Raw genomic sequence first — 20,849 nt, forward strand, 5'->3', positions numbered from 1 at the left:
GACGGTACGGCCGGGCGAGGAGCGGGGAGAGGGAGTGCGGATAGACCCGGGCTGCGTGGCAGGGGTAACCTTGTTCTTTCTTTGTTTTCTTCCTCTTGTTAGAATCGAGCCTGTTCTGGTGGTCTGCTGAGGAGAATGAGAAGCTCCTACAGTTTTGGGAAACTTATATCTTAATAATGGAAACTTTGGAAGGAAACCAGGTAGGAGCGCTGTAAAATCCAGACTCAGCCTGGTTATGTGTGATGCCTTCTGCAACGATGGCTGTAGATGTTTTATTGCACAGAGCGCTCCCGTTTCAGGTGATTGAGGTTATCTGAATAAGCATTAACAGGAATATTCTTATTTCGAATTTTGAGTATTTAAAACACGGAACGTGTAATTCATTTAGAAAAAATTCAGAACTCTCTTCTATCTTTGAATTAAACTAAGAAAGAAAAGCCTGCATCACAGCTTATTGCAAGACCATGGGTAACCTGTTTCCTAGTGAAATCAGGCTGTTGCAGTTACGGACCTCTTTTCAGTAGGAGGGACTACGTCTGTATGGTAAAGCACTTGTGGCCTTGGGTGAAAGTGATTCTGAGTGTCCAGGGTACTTGGCAGAAAGATTCCTGTTGACTTGAGACTTCCGTGATCGTATCATATTGTGGTGGTAACTGTTGGTTGTGTACCTCCTTGTAGTTATTTTATTTGTATACAAGTGTCCTGTAACTGAGAGAAATAATATTTACCCAAATGTTTAATTTTGGAGACTTCTGCTGCTTTATTATAATTTTGATGAATAGAATGATCAGTTAATAGCAAGTATTGTTCTTATGATAGAGTAGCATGGAAGTGCCAGTTTTTCTTCAGCGCTAGACTATGATTGTTACATACCAAGTGCCAGGATCAGCTGCACAGGCACTGTAGGTTTGTTTAAATGCAGTTACATTGTCAATTACTATATCAATACTGATGATTACTGATGATAGTAAATTCTAGCCCATGAGTAAGTGCCGGTTCCTAAGTTTGAGATATAAACTAACTACTTACATTACATCTGATTTGCATTTCAGATCCATGTCATAAAGCCGGTATTACCAAAACTAAACAGTTTGTTTGAGCATGCTATATCAGGGGAAGGAGGTAAGATGCAATGTTTCCTGAACCATCTCCTAACTGTTAAGCAGTTAAGTCGCACTTATATATATATATATTTTTTATTAATCTACTGTTTTAAATCACAATTTTTTGTTATGTTTTGTTTCTCAAATTAATGGTGGCTATTCCAGTTTTTGTGAGCCTGCTACATGCATAGGTTGCTTGACAAATGTGCATGGGCAGTACCACTCCAAGTGGTACTGCTCCAAGCAGAAGTCCTAGCATATGCCTGTTGCTTACTGTATGATCTTGAAATACCTTTTTTGATCAGCAGACCCAACTCAGTAGTCCTTTTCAACGATGTTTTGCTTAGAATGTTAATGTCTCAGTGTCATTTCTGTATCAGTTTAGAAAAATGTGCTTTTGTAACAGGTTGTTGGTTGTTTCACCCATCATGGCACATGTGCATTTATAAACGAATGTTTGAGAGTGAGAATAAAACACTGACAAAGGAGGGCATTCTTCATTTTCTGGAGCTTTATGAAACAAAGCGTCTTCCCAATTCACTTGGTTTTTCAGAGGTAAGGCTGTTAACTGTTACTTGCCAGAACAAACAAATGTTCTAATCTGTGATATATCTTAACACTAATTGCCTCAGTAGTGTTGGAGTTAGACACATTCTGTAAAAATGCCCTCTTATTTAGCTGTGCAAGTGATAGCAATATTTGTAAGTGGTGTCAAATACGGCCAGGCTAGAGGGAGTGTGGTTTTGAGTGCAGCCATTCATTCCCATATTTCAAACTAATGCTAATTAAAGTTGGCTCCCAGTTTATTGTGATTTTTTTACCAGAAGTGAAATTGAGGGGTGATGGATGCTTCAGGTTTTCAGAGCCCCTGAACTTCTCAAAAATTATTAATGTTATTTGATTGAACAGTCTTGGATAAACATGGTCAATAGACTTCAAGTCTGTATATATTGTCTCCATTGTCTCCTATTCAGGGATGAATTTTGAAAATCCATTGCTAGGTAACCCTGTGAGGAGGTGAATGTATAATCAGTAATACACTGATGAACATGTTGCTGTATCGCGTTAAAAAACACACTTTAAAATATTCTGTATGTGGGAAGAAATACTCTGAATTTAAAATTATTAATTTTTTTTTTTTTTAATTAGTAAGCCTACACCTTAGTGAGGAATGGTCTCTACTATATTATTACTTCTTCCTTTTCTCCTTCATGGAAGGAGTGTTACTCTCAGAGCGTAACATTTCTGATTTATACAAATAAAGTCAGCCTCTTCATGACTAACTTGAAATCTAGTCAACCTTAAATCACATCCTAAATCTTTCTACTTGTGTTTGCCCTTGCCTCTCACTTAATGCTTAAATATTTTTTCTGCATCTGTTTCCCAAAAGTTTTTCTTACTCATCTGCACCTTTCACAATCCTCTGTGCAATGTACGTAGTGGAAAAATTGCTTTGCTTGTTTATTCACCACTTGACACCTGGTCCAGTGAAAAGTGGTCCTGCCCATAGCAGGGGATTGGAACTAGATCGCTAAGTCCTGTCCAACCCAAACCATTCTGTGATTCTCCTGCTACTCTTTCTCTTTAGTTTCTTCTTCTTTTTGCTGCTGATATTACTAGCAAGAGAATTCTCCATTTTCACTAAAAGGACTGTGTCCTTTTAAAATCTAGTGAAATAAGTCTAGTTATCCTCTGTGTAATGGTGCCTTGCAAGTGTGCATTTAGCCATTGTTCTCGTTTCCTCTTACCAGTTTGTTATTGGACCGTTAATGGATGCCCTCTCCGAAAGTTCCCTCTATAGCAGGTAAGACACTGATTTTCATTTAGGTTTTTTTTTTAATGTATTGATTATTGGAAATGTATTCTAATGTTGCTGTTTTAAGTATGTGCATCAAATTTGGGTAAACAAATGGTGTTGCTGCATTTACTGACAGGTAAAGAGTTTTTCAGGAAGGGTGGGTGGCTGTGAGTGAGGTGAAGTAGGTTCAATTTAATCCTTTTAATAGCAGCATGGGGATCCCTTAAGGACCTGTGTCATACCTTCTGTCAAGATACTAATTTGGAAATGAAGTGAGATAGGATAAATGAATAACAGTGAAGTATTTTTGATCTTCTGATTTTCTTGCCGCAGTGAAAGAAGGGGCTGCTCTAATTGTTGCCAATTCATGACTGATTGAAGTGGGTTGCTGTCAGGGCCTGATTATCTTTTGGGAAATTAATACTTTTTTACAGGAGACTATTTGCAGTTGACAGATGACAAGTGGCCTCCCTTGGTGTAAATACATAAAGAACAGATAAAAGTTTGAGGAGTTGCAAGTTGTATGTGCAGAGTACTGATGGCATTCAGTCCTTTGTGCTAACTGCATGGAGAGTACTGTGAATGGGGAATTAAGTGCTGACTGCACTTCACACTCAGCATTATGCCAGATGCCATGGCTTGAGTGATTCAGCTAGCAATCTGAAACTCAGTTCAGAATGATGTTGGAGGGACCTTGACTAGCTGGCCTTGTTAGGCATCTAGAAAAGTTTATACTGTCTCTTTATGCACTGTTAGAGCTGTGCTGGATCAGTGCTTCATAGTCTGCTCTCTTAGCTTCTGTATTTCTGGTGACACAAGTTGGCATATGTAGAGGAGGGTGCATGTTTGAGTATACCAAGAATAGACAAAGTTGTTATGGTTAATGTCAAACTGTATGAGAGAAAACTGTAAAATCTTACGACTGATGCTAATCATTGATAGCCCGACACTTCTCATGAGACACAGATTGTCTCTGTTGGTCTCACAGAGCGTTACTTGCTTGTTAAAACCTTCTGTGCTGGTTGGTAGTTTTCTATATACTGACTTTGTAATCTTGCTCACTAGCACACTTGAGTAGGTAATTTGTCTTAGCTGTTCTCCAAATCAAACCACTCACATTCTTGCTGCATACCACTGACGTCCTGTGGGCCTTGGCAGCCTGCTTCGTGGATGCTCATGTCATTCTGTGAGTGCAGGCACAGGGTTGAACTGACAGTGCCATCTCCTACTGTGGGCTCAATGCAAGATGCTCTGAGTCCTGCATAACCTAACCTGACTTGAGCCTGCACTTGAATGCTGCCGTGTGTTACCACCATGTCCACGTAGGTGGCCAGGGAGAGTTATGGTGTGTCCTCTGTGTGTTTGCTGGGTGCTGTTGGAATACGGGGATAAGTGGAAGGTGCAAGCTGATCCACTCCCATCTCTTTGGCTTGTTGGAGCAGTCTCCAGCAATGAACTGCACTTCGTTTTTGTGTAGGGACAATCCTACTTGTAGCTGTAAACATGCCAATTGTGTATCTGATGTTCCAAACCCAACAGGACACCAGGTCAGTTAATGGGCGCCTGTCCTCCTCTGGGAACGAGGCTGCAGAAGTTTTTGGCTACTTACATCATGCTTCTTCCAGGGGAAGAAAAAGGTATATTTCAGTTTTACCTTTATTTTTAAATAAAGAAACCAAATAAAAACTCATTTTCAATATCTCATGTAAACATTTACCACTGTTTTTATACATTACTTAAGAGAAAAAAAGAGTAGTTCTTTTGGCAGTGGAGTTTCCAGAGAAGAGAGGAGTCTTCAGAGGCTTCGAGGGGTGCTGCTGGGGCAAACTGAAGCAGACTTGCTTATTTTATTAAAAATAAACTCCTTAGTTCTGAAGGTGAACAGTATTTGAAGATTCTTTTTTGTTAATTTGTCAGTGAACATAATACTGTGGTGAGCAAGATCTTTAGAACTGTTCTTTTTTTAGGGTTTTTTTTACGGGTCTTGGTGTGTTGGGTTGTTTTTTTGCTTCAGCTTGTTGTGGAGGCTTGCTTTGGTCATACTGGTTGAATCGTTGTGTACTTTGCTCTGCCATCACCCAGACTGTTACTAAGTCTACTAGGTATTGTCTAGTACTCAGAATTCTGTTACTGAATATGGTGATCCGTGCAGATCACCAAAGCCAAAATTAGAGTTAAGGTTATATCCTTATCACACTACTGACAGTAGGGTGATATTGACATTGGAATATACCTTCCTAATTGAAATAAATAGGATACTATTCTATTGGTTTGCATTTAATTTTCAGTAATGACCATAACACTCTTCTGCTGGGGCTCATGTTATTTAAATGCATTGGAGAACAAGAAATCACTCCAGATTGTTTGTTTTGTTTTCTTTTAAGGTAGCTTCCTGTTAAAATTTATTCAGAAGATGACAAGTAGGCATTGGTGTGCTGTTCCTATTTTGTTTCTTTCTATGGCGCTGGCATATATCCCTGAGTGTAAAGTACTGGGTACTGAAGGACTTCATGCTTTGAGGTAAAAACGTCCAGATGGAAATGCAAACATAACATTCAGTTTGAAGTGATCGTGCGGATTGTTCCTTTAGTTTTAGCTTTATTCTCGTCTGTCCCCCTCCCACCCCTGTTTTAAATTTGTCAGGTATATGCTTATCCAAGTTCTAGTATCAGTTTTTTAAAGGACATACGGCAATAGAATCTTGGTTCTGGATTGTATACTGTTTGATCAGGCAATGTTTGTGTAATATGTTCTAGAATATGTTTTTTAAGTACAATCTAATATCTTGAAAATCATTAATAATTATCATATACATGAAAATGTTTCAACATCCCAAGTGTGTGTTTTCTACAGTGCACGTTTTTCTTCTTTCCAGAGATGTCCTCCAGTGCACTATGATTACGCATCAGATTTTGTTGCGTGGAGCTGCACAGTGCTATCTTCTTCAAACAGCTATGCATTTGACAGATGTGGTGAGTTTTGTTTTGGTTTTGTTTGGTTGTTTTTTTCTTCCTGGTGTAATAGAAATACACTGACACTTTTATGGGGTAAACATAATAATGGCTAAATACAACATGGAACCACTGATTTGGTTGGATTTGTAATTTTTTTTTATTAGTGACTATTTGAATATTGTGCTGTGTGAGTTAAGAGGATTTTTTTTTTTTGTTATTCCCATTACCTTTTATTAGTTGATGTTTCCTTCTAGGGTTTTCATGCATTAGTTGTGGAATAGTATTCTATTATGGTATCCACTGTTTAAACTCAGGTTCTAACAGGAAGTATTCATAATACTGGAATTCATAATAAGCAAGACCTTAGTTATGGAGTAATGAAAGTATTCATGTTTTGCTTGTTCTAGAACATACTTGTGTTTTAGATGAGTAGACAGCCTTGCATGTAATGTATTACGGTTATAAACTTGGCTGAGTTGAGAATTTACTTTTGGAAATACATAAATAGTACTTATCAGTGACTCTTACTCATTTATTTACATTCATTTAAAAGGTTTCTTCAGTGAATAGCTCCATTCTTCTAGTCATTCATTAACTTTGAGATAGATATTAATACTTGGGAATATTAAATGGTGTTTCTTGGTAAAGATTAGTTGGTCCCAAAGAGGAAGAAATTAGTCTGTGTCATGGAAAGGAAAAAGTAAGTTTCTTTTCCTGAAACTGTTGCCAGATGACAGTAAGCTGCTTGAGTTATTACGTAGCCGTTATCTGTTGTATATTATGTTGGGAAGTGATATATCTTGATTAATTTCTTCAGGAGAAAGTGTCCTTCCCAGAAGTTTCAAGCTTTCTTCTGTCCCTTAGACCAGAGGAGTCCCTAAGGAGAGATACTATGTTATGGATGGAGGTGAGAACTGAAGCTGGTTTTATGTTCATCAAACATTTTTTAATACCTAAGCAACTAAATGTTTTATTACTGTTAATTTCATATTTAAATAGCTGCTTTTTGCATTCTGGAATTTCTGGATGTGGAATCCTGATGGATTTATGTTTTACTTCAAAGCTGTGTTTTGTTTTGTTTTCATACATGTATGTATTTTTTAAATGCCATAGAGGTGTTAATGTTAACCTTAAACAAATTATTAAGCAGATTCAGAGTGGAAGAATTCTAAGGTGGTTGAAGGTAAGGTTAGGTGAGCTTAGGGTGAGGAGAAATATAGGAATTTTTCTTTTTTCACACTTAAGTTCTCAATTCTGCAGAAGAAAATGTTGTTTCTTGAGGCAGAGTTGTTTTTTTGTAACTCTTTCAGAGTTTATATGCCCCAATTCATTGTGTTTCGTAGAGTTCATATCAGTATTGCAGTTGTTGGGTGCAGTATTTCTCTGATTATTTCGCAGTATTAGCGTCCTTAACTTGCTTTAGTTTTACCATGATTAGTAGCAAGGAGATTAAGCTTTAGCATATTGAAGTGCAAAACAGAATCGGATTTTGCTTAGCTGAGTTTTGTCTTATAATGGAACTAGTGATCTCTTTTGGGGCATTCTGAATTACTCTCTGGAAAAACCTTTTTCCATGTTAATTAGAAGGGAATAGTCTGCTAAACCTCAAGGTAGCTCCATTAAACACCTTTCACAGTGTGGATTTGTTGTTGTAACAACTCGTGTTTGGTAATTCTTTTGTGTGCTGCTGTTATGTTGGTAATTTCAATACACAGCTGGCAGACATGGCTAAGTAGTAATCTACTGGTTTTAATTTAGCTTTGCAGTTGGTTGCAAGTGAATGAAAGATGCTTCAGAAAGTCTGTAACCTCTGATTTTGAGCATCAAGAGACACCGTCATTGTGCCAGTATGTATGCAGTCTTGTGGGAGAGTACCTTAAGACTCCGGTGTCTGAAAGTAAGTTAAATGTTTATTAATATTAAATAAAAAATTACAACAGTCCTTAGGATTTTAGAATGGTTGCTCGTGTATTTATATTGTACCTTTGGTATTATATATTATTATATTATATCCATTGGGTAATGGTTTTAAACTAAAGGAGGGGAGATTCAGGCTGGATATGAGGAAAAAATTCTTCACAATGAGGGTGGTAAAATACTGGAACAGCTTACCCAGAGAGCTGGTAGATGCCCTATCCGTGGAGACATTTCAGGCCAGGCTGGGTTCTTGGCAACCTACAAACTGCTTATTGCGGGCAGTTCGGCCTAGATGGCCTTCGAAGGTCTCTTCCAACAACAGCTATTCTGTGATTCTGTATTATTCAAATTCTACCTTATTTGTGGTATTCATGATACTTAAGTTTGAAATTAATTTTCTAATTCCAGTTTTCCTTTGTAAAAAATACAGTCCTGCAGCAATTAATTGGAAGTTAAGCCTTAACATTCAATTCTAATGCTGCACTAGTTGCCTATTAGGCTTCTTACTTTTTTGGAGATGCCTGAAAAAGCTGGAGTGTTTTTTGTTTTTTAATTTCTTTTGGGCAAAATAATTCTAGTTCTTCATATGCCTTTTAGCTAGTCAAGATCACAGCTGATGTTTCTGATGAAGCATAGTGGAATTACGTTCTTGGTTAACTTCATTTGAATATGCTAATGTATTTTTAAAAGCAATAGAAAAGTCTTTTGGGAGCCACTATATAATATACGTTACTACATAATATGTATTACTACATAATATATGTTACTACATAATATAACACATAGCCTAAAACTGATTTCAGCATAGAGGCCAATAATATCAGCCTCTTTGAGGTGTAGAAGAAAAGCAAGTATGTTTGTGTTTAGTTTAGATAAAAGATTGCAAAATATTACTAATATTCTTGCTAGAATTAATTGTTGTGCTACTAATTTATTTTAATAAGCTATAAACCCGAAAGTTTTAAAATTTAATATAAAGGTATTTTTTAAATACTGTAGAAACCTTAAAATATCTTTAATCAGGAGAAAATTGCTTTATGCCTGACTGGTTTGAAGCTAAGCTTGTCGCAACAATGATTCTGTTGGCTGCAGACGTGGAGCAGATGAGGAATAAGCACAGGTAAGTATGAAATACCTTATTTTACATTTTTCTCTTTTGGAACCCCTTCATTCCTGAAGGATCTGGTAGAAGCCTGCTGAAGTCAGGAAGCTGTCCATTTTTCTCTGCAGACTTTAAGTCAGCTTGGTTATTTTTTAGCCTTGTCCAACTGTTGCTGTAAACATACTGGGTAACATTTTTAAAGATACTTAAGTGGCTTGGAAACATGTGTCCTATTTATTTCCATAAGTGACTTCAGCGCTTAAGGCAGATACTCAGAAGAAGACTTTCTTTTTAATTTTTGTTTTTGTGTAGTGGAAAAAGCAACATAGAATGGATTGAACTAGAGGCTTTCTTGAACCCTCTTCTGGATGTCTTGATGAAACTTGGCAGTAATGCTTACATACCAACACTGAAAACAGATAAAAGCCTACAGCTTCTCTTGAAGTTATTGCAGACCCGTTCGTTAAAATGTTCCAATACGCAAGATGGTTAGTGATACCTTCAGTATACTGTGTCTTTTATTAATTATAGTCTAACTAAAACTAAGGTACTTACTGTTTTAAGGCTATACTGTCAAATTAATGGTAGCCTAGAAGTGTTAATTGTAAAAGTTGACCATATGGCATATCTGTTATGAAATAGAGCTGTGGGTCCAATCCTACAGGAGCTTTTCTGAAGGTGTTCCAAAGACTGGGAATTGAGGATGTGGAAGCCTTCCAAGAAAGCAGTTGTTATCCATTAGGATTAGATTTACAGTGCTTAACTGACTTGCTTTAGTTTTACCATGGTTGGAAGCAAGGAGGTGAAGCTTTAGGAGAAGCCTGCTGATCTGAATGTATGTGAGTTTTGTCCCCGCTTCCCTCCCTGTCCAGATTGAGTGCTTTAACTTGTAGACCTTTCAGGAGAGTCTGAGCAAAAACCATGGAGTTCTTTAGCACTCCTCTTGAGAGAACTTGGCGAGTTTGTAATCAGAATAGACCTTTTGTTTTTTTCTTGAGAGCAAACGAGGATTTGCAGCATTATTTTCATTAATTAGGATGCTGAACTGGAACAAGAGGGATCTTAGTGTTTGCATTCTACTTCCCCAGATTATTTGGGAATTTTTTTTAGTGGTTTTATAACATAGAACATAAAAGTAGTTTTGGAGTGGGGACCACAGATCTGAGTTCTTACGTGGGGAAAAAAATATTTCAGGGTCAGCATCCATGTTTCATAAAAATGTCTTAAGTGCAGCCCTAAATAAATCCTTACCCTCATTTTATAAAGCGCTTTATACATTCACTCCCCTCTTGAATTTCAGCTGTTTGACTGAACTATTGAGCATTAACTGTGCAGCTGTTAAAGTTTATAATGTGGGATGGCCTCTGACTGCTGAAGTGGATTCCTTCAAATGAAACTAAATAGGAAGATGTGCCCCAGTCACCAGTGTGCATCCAGTCTACAGCACAAGGCTAGAACAAGCTTAAAGCAGAACCCTACAAAGCACATTCAAATGCGTATTAGGTTATTAGTATTAGGAATTGAACTCTGTAAATAATTTCTTTGTGTGCCTTACTTCCTTCTGTGCTTGCTAATGTAGATGTAATGGATTGCTCCTGCTTTTGGAATTTTGACACCTGACTTAGAATGTTTAGTTCTGCTAACAAAGTTCCTAAGGTCTGGAAGGCTGAGTGTTGCAGTGTCTCCATCCCTTGAATGTCCCTATAGGTAATTCCAGTACAGCTGTTTGTCAGTAGAGTCTTTCAAGAGGCTTTCAGAATTGCACTTCAATATTATGTCTTTTTCTGTTAAGTTAAACAAGGGTTACTTTTTTAAATAGTATTTCCTACAATGTTTTTCTGATTCTTCCTCCTGCACAGGAGAACCAATTAATAAATCTTCTTTCTGCAGCTGTGAATTCACTATGGTGAGGGGTGGAAAAAGTAATGCTGTAAATTATAGAAGTTTTGCTTCTGTGTTGATTAAACAGGAGGTGAAAAGTCCTGTCTGTCAGATGGAAAATGATATGGGAGGAAAGAAGAAAGGAATTTAAGTTTGTAAAACAAAAATAACAATTGGGAAGTGTTTTGTTTAAGAATACTTTAATGGGGATGCGCGTCTGAAATGCATGCTGAATCAGCAGCATTTTTCTACAGGTCTTGCTGCTGTACTGTTGTTATACTTCACTATTCTAAGCAGTAAGGTTTTACTGCATTTTTTGTTTATAGTGTTACAGAGCCACTGGTAGTGAAACTGATTTTATACTCAACATGTTTATCTGAAGAGTTTCTGAATTTTAACTGCGGATGTTTTAGCTATTTGAGACTTAGGATGAAATGTGATAACAATCTGACATAGCTAAAACTGTTTGTTCTAAACAAATTAAACATTAGAAGTGTAGTCCAGTGATCCATTTTGATAGAGAACATTGAAAGTAAGTACAATACAGATTTGGAACTTATGGAAATAATGTCCCTTTATATTTCAGCCTTCTGTAGGTCTTCCATTTCATAATAATTTTGCTATATGAACTGTAACTCATGGTCAGCTCCAGAGAAAACCAGCAGATATAACCTCTGGTAACTCTCTTAAATACTGAAACTAATGATTGATATTTTTAGAATGACATGATCATGAAGAGTATTTTAACTCTGTTTTCATATTGATACATTATTTCTTTGGCTTTCAGCTAGCCCTTACCATAGAGGCACAGATTGAAGGGTGTTCATGGCTAAATACGTTTTACCTGAGTGACCTACCTCCCTTGTATAATAAACTTGTGTCTTTCAGTTTGTGGAATAAATATGCATATGTGGTATACTTTGTAGTTGTCCTGGGTTCAGCTGTATCAGTCATTTTTTCTCCTTCTTAGTAGCTGGTGCAGTGCTGTGTTTTTTGACTTTCAGTCTGGGAACAACGCTGATAACACCGTTGTTTTCTTAGAGAATGTATCACATTTTATGTTAGAACCGAATGGTTTTGTTTACAATATTAAGCAAGGAAGCTACTTGACTGAAATTTTTTAAGATTACTCCATATCCAAAGCCGAATTATTGCTAAATGGCAAAAAAAAAAAAAACCAACCAACAACCACAGCACAGTTTTCACATCTGTACATATTGGAAATACGTAACTATTTTTTTCACATAAAATTAATTGCTGGATATGGAAACTTCTTTATTAAAGAGTAAGTTCATGAATAAGCTGTTTTGCACAGAAGGTTGAGAATAGGGTGAATGTGCATCAGAAATTGGAAAATTATGCTTTGGTCTTCTGCGTTTGTGTGCTTTCTGGCTCACTAATACAAGATAAATCTCAGAAAAGACTACAGTCTGGTTTGATTATTTCAGCCCTGTGTCTTTTATTGCTGAAGAGTACAGAGCTGTTTTAAGGTATTCTTAGATATTTGGGTAGGTATTACTGTATAACTTAACTAAATCTGCATGATACAATAAATTTCACGAGGAAATTGTATTTCTATATGTTAATACATTATTGTGTTTTTCTCTCTTCACACAGATGGTGTATTGTTTTTTATCTGGAAATCTCTTACGACACCTGTGGAGAGTATTCTTGAATTTGTTCTCCGACGGCTTACTGCAAATGAGTTAAGCACTGTAAGGAATTATTGTGAGACATAATTTGGTGTGGTTTTTGCTTGTTAATTTGATTAACCAATGTTCCTGATTTTCATATCAAATGAATATGCTAGTGGACAGTCCCCAAAACCTGAGTGCCATGGAAGATAGATGTGAAAAGTGGTTCTTTGTCAAAGCAAAAGTTAGAGTTGATGCAGGAGAATGGTGCCTAAAAGCCAGTGGCAATTCAAAGGTGTATTTTCTCTCAAAACTACAGAAGGAATAGTTCTTTATTCATGTTGTTCCTTGAGTGAGTAGCTTTATACGTCTTTTTTATATGTGAAGAAGAGTTGCAAATACAAGAGCAGAATAAAAAGCTATAAAACAAATAAGATACAGCCAAGATTAAAAATGTCGTGGGCAAGAAGTGTAAGGTGACCTGTTGTGTATTTACAGGGTGTAGTGCTCTGCTGTGATCTGATAACTGAGTTTCCTTTGAATGCCACTGATACTCAGGCCAACTCTGGTGTTTTTACATGGCATTACTTTGGGCCCAGGAAGGGAAGCTAAGTGAAGTTACCAATTAAGTGGAGATTTCTTTCAGAATTTCATAGTGTCTCTTCTAAGGCATGCTCCAGAACCCTAAAACTAAAAGAACCTATAAGTTGAAAAGGTTTAAAAATAATAAAAACCAAACAAAACCCAAACCAACAAAAAACCCTAACAATGACAAACCCCCCCCAAAGTTAGGGAAAGGTTGTTCAGCTGCACTGACTGCTCTTGTTTTCCTTCTGCTGTCATTGTTACTATTGGTTTTCTTTCATTTCAGCTTAAGTTTCCTCCTCTTAATGCTTTAGTTTACCTTTGTTTCCTCTTTCAGGTTGGTGATTTGGATCGCTGTGATCTATACTTAGCTTTAATTCCAGAGACAGTGAATCTGTGCTTGCAAGTCAGCTGGAAGAAAGTACCATATATCAAGAATTTCATTATGTCCCTGACAAATGCATCTATTCGTAATCTTCAAGAGAGAAATTGTGAAGAGGTAATTTAACATTATTTACAACAGTAAATATTAATATAAAATAAACCAGTAAATAGTAATTACATATTTTTGTAATGGTTGCAGGATATTTCTATTATATGAGCTAATTGCATAGCAATATGGTAAATACAACAATCTACAAATATTAATATTTATTATAAGTATATATGTTATGAAATAATAACAAATTTGTGTGAATATATATGTTTGTATGTATATTCCCTAACACATATGTGTCTTTAGTTGGCATTGTACTGTTAATGTAAAATATTTGTGGCTAAGATTTGTAGCACTCTTGTTTCCTTACCTTAAGTTTTTAAAAGTCTGTATAGCTAAAGTAAAACTTAGTTGTAATAATGGACTACGTGTACTCAGAAGCTTTTTCCTCAAATACAAACTAATCTTCCCAAGGAAGTTACTGTTAAATGAAAATAATTCTGTTGAATTCCAAACTGGAACATACAGAGAAAAAGAAATTCCAGAACCCAGAATTACTTTATCTTTTGTGTATAGTTATGCTCATTGTTCCGTAGTTGTATGTATTAGGCTAGTATGTGTCAAATGGATATATATTCAAAAGTTAAAGAAACATTAACTTTTATAAAAGGAGGAGATTTAAATTGAGATTTGTTGGGTATAATGTTTGGTATTTTCTGCATTGAATTATTGATCAAGAACAGTTAATAACACAGTAAGATTGTTAGTATTTGATTTGCTAATTTTACTTTTCTAAGGAAACAAAGAGCAAGACTTAATTTTTTGTTCTTCTTTATATGAGTTATGTTCTAATCCTAGTAGTTTCAAATAACATTGAGCTTTTAATACCATAAGGGTACTAGATGTTTATTGGCTTTTTTTAATTGAGACTCTGACTCTCTATTTCATGCTTGAATATATGTATCACACAAAATAACCATAGTAAGTGTTGTGCCCTTGTAGCTTCTTGGACCAGTTAGCACCTGGTGATCTGAATTTCAACTGTATTATTGCATTGTGTTTCTGAGTATGTGGACCCGCATCTTTTTTCTAGTTGCTATCCAGCAATATGTATAAACTGCTACCTGGCAAGGTACAAGTGTTCCATCATAGTCAAGCTACACAGCTGCACTTAATGAATAAGTGGCTGTAATTTGAAAGATCTATATTTTTGTCAATGCTTGCAACTTGTGATTGATTACACTGACCCAGCCAAGCAAAGCTGTTATGCTTAGGATAAGAAAATAAGGAAGTAGAAGGATGCAGAATTGCTACCTTATGATGTCTACAGTGGGACAAGTAGGAGGATTATCAAATTTATCAGTAGGTTGTTTTTATCATATTAGAAGAAACTGGTGCATATTTGTTCATCTATGATATGGTTTTAATTAGGAGCCAAAGCTTCAAGAACAAATTAAAAAAGTAGCTAGCATGGCTTCACTTACGGCAGTTTGTGAATTAATGGATCGGAAACGTGAAGCACACCTTGACTCTCTGCCTTCTGTGGATGCTCTGAAGAGATTTATTTCCTTTTCGCAATTCAATGATGTGTTAAAGAAGCCATCTTATATTGGAGAAGAAAGTAGGTATGTCTGTGCTATAGCTTCAGTAATTCTCCAGAACACATTTGGTTAATGTGGAGCAGTGACCAAGATTATGGTTTTTCCTGTTGTTTTCTTTGGTAACTTTTTGCCAAGATAAAAATGAAGAATTCTGAATGCAAACTATTCATTCAGTTTCTCTTTTGTCTTAACATTCAGGTGTTAAAACATTAAAGCATCCATAATTGATCAGACTAAAGGTTCTTTTGCTTAGTCCTCTAATGATATGAAGCCAGAGCTAGCTTTGAACATTGCTTATCCTTATGTTATATGGAATATATACACACTACACAAAGCTGTAACATGTATGCAAGCAAGTTGAAATGGAAATTACTTACTGTTGGGCAAGGGAAGCCCAGGGCAAGCCTGAGGGCCAAATACCAAATACAAGAGAGATGGCCAGCATATAGTGATGTTTCCATTGAATACTCTCCCAGATGTTTATGACTGATGAGACTGACCCTGAAGTGCATTTTCTCTTTTGTTCAAAAGAACTTTGTAGATTTCTCGTCCATGAACTTGTCCAGTCTCCTCTTGACCCTGTGTCAATTTTAGTGTCTTGAAGTATAATGAGTTTGTACCGTTAAGCTGTTCCTGGTGGATTAGGAACATGCAGGATAAATGAATACAATATATATATTTAAGAATAATATTTTTACATTCTTCTTACAGCTTATGTGAAGAAACAACATCCCAAGGATGGGGGAAAATTGTTGCACGCTATGTTCGTGACCAGTGGATTTGCCTTCGTTTTGTTTTAAATTCATTTCCTACGCTGGCTCAGGAGCATAAAGAAACTTCAGAAATGTCCTTATCTACAGTTGAAAGGTCAAGAGAAGTTCTGCAGTCTGCATTAGAAGCCCTAACTATTCTTCCTTCAGACCAAGTTTTACCTGTGTTCGACTGCATGAAAGTCCTTGTGCCCAAGGTAAAAGATGAAACTACAACAAAACATAAAACTAGTACTGTGTAATAGCTTTGGGGGTGGTTTTTGTCAGGTATAACACTTTGTTCTTCTCTTCATTTTCAGCTTCTGGACTCCTCGGAGCCTCTCTGCATAGAAGCATTTGATTTGGCTTGGAAAATTGTATCTTCTTTGAGCAATACACAGCTGATATTTTGGTCCAATCTAAAAGCTTTTGTTCAGTTCATCTTTGATACTGAGGTTCTAGCTGTTGCTGCAAGTGCAAAGGGTCAAGCATATGCCAAAATAAAGGAGGTCAGTTTAAAGAATACTTTTTTGGAAAGGGAACATAAATTTTATCTGGATCTAAAAATGTATTTTACCTTCTATTTCCCCTTCGGCTATTGTTGTGAATTTATCATTTAAAAAAAGGTGTTAGTTTGAGAGTGTTAAGAAAAAAGATCTGAGAGTTAAATTGAAGATAAACAAATCTATTGTTTGTTTTTGTAACACAGAAAATTAAAAGTACCATTTCATTGGTTTTTTTAGACTGTTCAATATCTTCTGCATTGTGAAAATAATTTTTTCAGTCTTGTTTTATTTTTACATTATGCACTTCCTCTTGAATGTTGGTTCAGGATTTGCCACCTGAACTGTCACAAACTATTAATATTCTAGAAAAAATACACCTTTTTCTAATAGTTTAGTCTTTATGAAAATACTTTCTTAAATGAAGTTGGAAACTACCATAGATGCTGTTGAATAAGACAACTTTAACTGGTTCTTTAAAAGCTTTTTTTAATCCTCTGAGGATCCAGGTGTAGAACATGGTAGCGCTGCCTCCACAGTCAAGAGAAAAAAAAAATGAATCTTTACATCTTTGTAAGATGCATGCAACTTCCTGTACTCCAAAAGTTCTCATGTATGTCAGGGTGTTCTTTTTTCATTTTAAGTCACTAAAACTGTATTCAGTATTAAGATGTTGGTTCACCTTGGCTTTATACACTAGAAAGTTGTTTACTATTTCTTTTCTAAATAATCTTTCTTGGGTGGTTTCGGGGTTTTTGGTTGGTTTTGTTTTTTGCCTTTTCCCTCTCTGAGCATCAACTAAGTGTTTGTGCAGAACAGTCCGCAATGACTGCAAGTATTTCATCAAAGCAGTAATACATTATATGTTAGTTACTAGTATGCTCAGACTTAGGTCACCTGCTGCTTTGTACTTGGCATGGAAATCATACTAAAAGGGGTTGCAGTTTTGCTTTGAAGTCCCCATAAGTAGCTCTGTCCTGGTGTCACGCTTGTAACTGTAAAAATTAGCAAATGTCCCAGCTTTCTTTTCAGCACGTGCTGAAATACAAGGAGATTTTAAACAGGTAGTGTCCATTTTTAATGAAATATAGATAAATGGACACTCCGTATCTAAAATTGCTGTGATATTTCCATATCAAACTTCAGTGTCTTAAAATGTAGTCCTGTTTGTTTTCTTTGTTCTTTTTGAAAACTTGCTTCAAACAACTGTTACTGTCATGTATTCTGGCAGTAGATAAGACTTTGCATTTGTAGTCTTCATATGGACACAAGCTAAGATACATATGCAAAGATGTTAAAGTACTTTGTCAGTTCTAGGAATCAGTTAGCTTTTTCTTTTAATAAATTAATTGTATGCTCAGTATTGTTGTAACTGATGAACTTGCTTTTCTTTGATCTTAACATTTGTTTAAATTCTTAGTACTACTGTCTTAACATCGGTGTTAGTATTTCAAGCGTTATGTAAGATGTATTTTGCCAATGTTGAGCGTCTTGAGTCTGTGTGACAGCTATCCCATTGTCTGCAGTGGGACATACCATGACAGCAGGCAACAAGGAGCTAAGGAAGGTCTCCTGTACTCAACAAAGGGCATCTGGTTGAGCCACCTTCTGCCCCTTCATAAGAAAATGAAGATAAAGTTCCCAAGCAAGTGCCTGCTTATGTATATTCTTATCCCAATCCTTGGCAGTCTCTGTTGCCATTGACCCCTGTCAATGTATAGTTTTAGCTAAACAGAAAGAAAAAATGAAACTCCTTGCTACTTTTTTGTCACAGAAGCATAATTTTAATTTCGTCTTAACAGTGCACTCTGTCTTTTTAATCCTTAGAAAGGGTGTAACAGAGGGGTATTGTTGAGCCAAAGGAGGGAATTACTATTACTATGGTAAAATCCAGAAGGACTTTGACAGAGGTGCCCAGAGCACTGTGTTCTTAGGCTTTATTTCTTCTGCTGCACTCTTCCTTTGTGCTTATTTGAATGTTAATTGTGCTAGAACTTAAATTTCTTTTGTATGTGCTGGACTTGTATTATGTTAATGAAACAATTGAAAGATGTTCCAGGATTGAGAAATGTGTATAAATGTCATTCTGCTTCCCTCCACATGAAACACAATAGTTCAATTTTGGAATTATTAGGAAAGTTACAATGTGTGTCTTTGTACTAAAAGAAAAGCTTGAATTCTTTTTAACAGACCAAATGTTTCTAGGATTGATTTATTTATTCTCCCAGAAAGTGTTTCTTCAGAGTGCATTCCAGTATTTCAATTTAAGCTCTTCTTGAGCTTCTTGGTACCTTAATCCTCAGCAATGCAGAACAACTTTCTCTATAAAAACTGAGTTACTGTCAAAGAACTGTCACATTATCATTTTGGAGTGGGGAGGAGAAGCAGTTTTGTCTTGAAAGAGCTGTTATACCTTCTGGAAAACCATTTTCCTGGACAGCTCTAACTGATGTTGTCTATAAAGGAGTTTATAAATATCCCCTCCTATTCATTCTGAATCTCCCTGTCCTCTCCAAAATGCTTTCAATTTCTTAGAAAAATTTACTTTGTAACTGAAGTTTACTCTTGGACTTAGCCCAGTGACGGGAGTAGGAAAGGAGAATTTGGGAGCCGTTTTCCTTGTTCTGTTTTATTTTTTCCTCTTTTTGGAGAAGTTCTAGGCAGCAGTTCTGTGTATCGTAAATACGCCCTACTCAAAGATAAAAAATAAATGAGACAAACACATTTTTCCACTTGAACTCAAATACAAATTTTTAACTTCAACATGAATGTTACCCTCATTAAAGAAGGGAGTTAGTTATATGGCTACCTATGGAAGAAATTTTGTTTAAAGTTTATTTTCTTTCTCAGTTGGTAAGGATTGATTGAAAACACCAGGTTTGTACTCATGAAGTAAGCCCAGGTAGCATTTTTTACCGTTATTGGGAGATTTGTGTGAAGCAGCTGGTGCTATATCTGTTTAAGCAAAGAACAGTTCTATCTTTTAACTTAATCATATAACTGGGCCAGTTGTTGCCCATTCACCTGGCCTTATAATCAGGGAGTTGTAGATAGATTCAAGACAGCATTAACCTGAGCAGAGACAGAATGCAGAGATGATCAGACCTGTTAAAATAGATATCACTGCAGTAGTATTCTAATAATTCTAGTACTTCTGAAAATTAAATTTTTAAATCTTTTCTTTCTTCTTTTCAGATAATTTTCAAGCTGATAGATATGTCCACTACAAAGACTGGAGTCTTCAATGTAGTCCTTAGTCATTGTTGTCGATCTTGGATATTTCCCACTGTTGATGAGAGAAAGGCCTTGACAAATGCTTTCTTAAATGCTGGAAATTATTGTGAACTTGTCACTGAGGCTTGTGTCTTTGGAACTGTATTTAGGAAAGATCAGAGGTATAAAAAACATCTTTGTGATTATGCTTGTTACAATTTTGTGCACTTTTAAATTTTGAGATAACTATTGAAAACAGTTTTTGTCTGGTATTCTGCTAATTTTGTTGCTTTGTCTTCTTTCGTCTCTGAAGACTTATTCAGGATGTGCATGCCTTCGTAGAAAATCTTGGAGAACAATGTGCAGCAAATGTTGTTACAGAAAGGTAATGATTTGGAGGGTATATCTTACAATATTTGGTGTGCATTGTGTCTTTTGTTATGATTGATGCTACAATAGGATAGATGCTGCTTTTGAAGTTAGCTTCTTATCATAGTATCTCTCAAATTGGATGGGACCCATAAGGAGTATATTCATAATTATAAAATATTGGTAAAAGGGATATACATTATTGTCCTGGGTTCAGCTGTAACAGTTATTTTTCTCCTTCTTAGTAGCTAGTGCAGTGCTGTGTTTTGGACTTTAGTCTGAGTTACCGGCTGGGCTTAAACCACAACAGTTCTATTCATAATTCAGATATTGGCTTCTGGATTATTGAATTGTTTTTTGCTGTTTCACTCCCACCTTTACTCAGTGAAAGAAAGTCAGAGAAACAGTTCTAACGCAGTGTTTTGAGAAGCATTAGTAGTTGATAAAACCTGAGTTTTTAAAAAATCTGCTGCCAAAGTTCACTACTCCATTTTCTGTCAAGAGCTTCTTGGTTTCCAAATGTCTGGCTGTGACAGTCTGCAGCTGTGTGATGCTGTGTTATCCATAATGTCATTAATTCTACTCCTGGCATTAATTATTCTAGACGTCCTTGAGTAACTAGTAGGAACCAAGTGTTGTTTTGGACCAGAATATTTGACCAAAACTGTAAGCATAAATCAGTTGTTTTAAGATTACAGTTTATAGGTACAAAACCTTGAAAACTTTTTGTGATACAGCTGTTTCTGTAGAAAATAGTTTTAAATGCTTAGATGCTATTGAAGACTTGTAGATAGAAGCAGGGGCAGGTTATCTGGAACTCACTAGTTTTCTTCACCAGCACTGACAAACAGACTTTAAAATTCTGAGTATTTGCATGTTGTCTCACTACAGGAAACTTGATGGCTGTATGTTCAAAATGATGGTTGGTGCTTTTTTGTAATTTAGGAATTGCCAATCTCTAAAAAAATTTGTTTGATTATTTTTTATGTATTTTATTATATTAT

The 20,849-nt window shown here is 36.0% G+C and overlaps 1 protein-coding gene across 1 annotated transcript; it reads left to right on the forward strand.

Annotated features, from left to right (window-relative positions):
• Positions 1-113: 113 nt before the first annotated feature.
• On the forward strand, positions 114-19,861 carry LOC104399130 (probable methyltransferase TARBP1; the record flags this gene model as incomplete). Its single annotated transcript, XM_010023151.1, has 18 exons — positions 114-200; positions 1,053-1,122; positions 1,510-1,658; positions 2,855-2,907; positions 4,441-4,538; positions 5,286-5,421; positions 5,777-5,873; positions 6,673-6,762; positions 7,614-7,752; positions 8,796-8,892; positions 9,187-9,362; positions 12,373-12,470; positions 13,312-13,473; positions 14,842-15,035; positions 15,723-15,978; positions 16,081-16,269; positions 19,459-19,658; positions 19,790-19,861. Coding segments are annotated over exons 1-18 (2,300 nt in total), but the record flags the coding sequence as incomplete, so codon positions are not given.
• Between the last annotated feature and the right edge of the window lie 988 nt (positions 19,862-20,849).

This window comes from Nestor notabilis, unplaced genomic scaffold, assembly GCF_000696875.1.
Source record: "Nestor notabilis isolate BGI_N333 unplaced genomic scaffold, ASM69687v1 scaffold9351, whole genome shotgun sequence".
Classification (NCBI taxonomy): Eukaryota; Metazoa; Chordata; class Aves; order Psittaciformes; family Psittacidae; genus Nestor; species Nestor notabilis.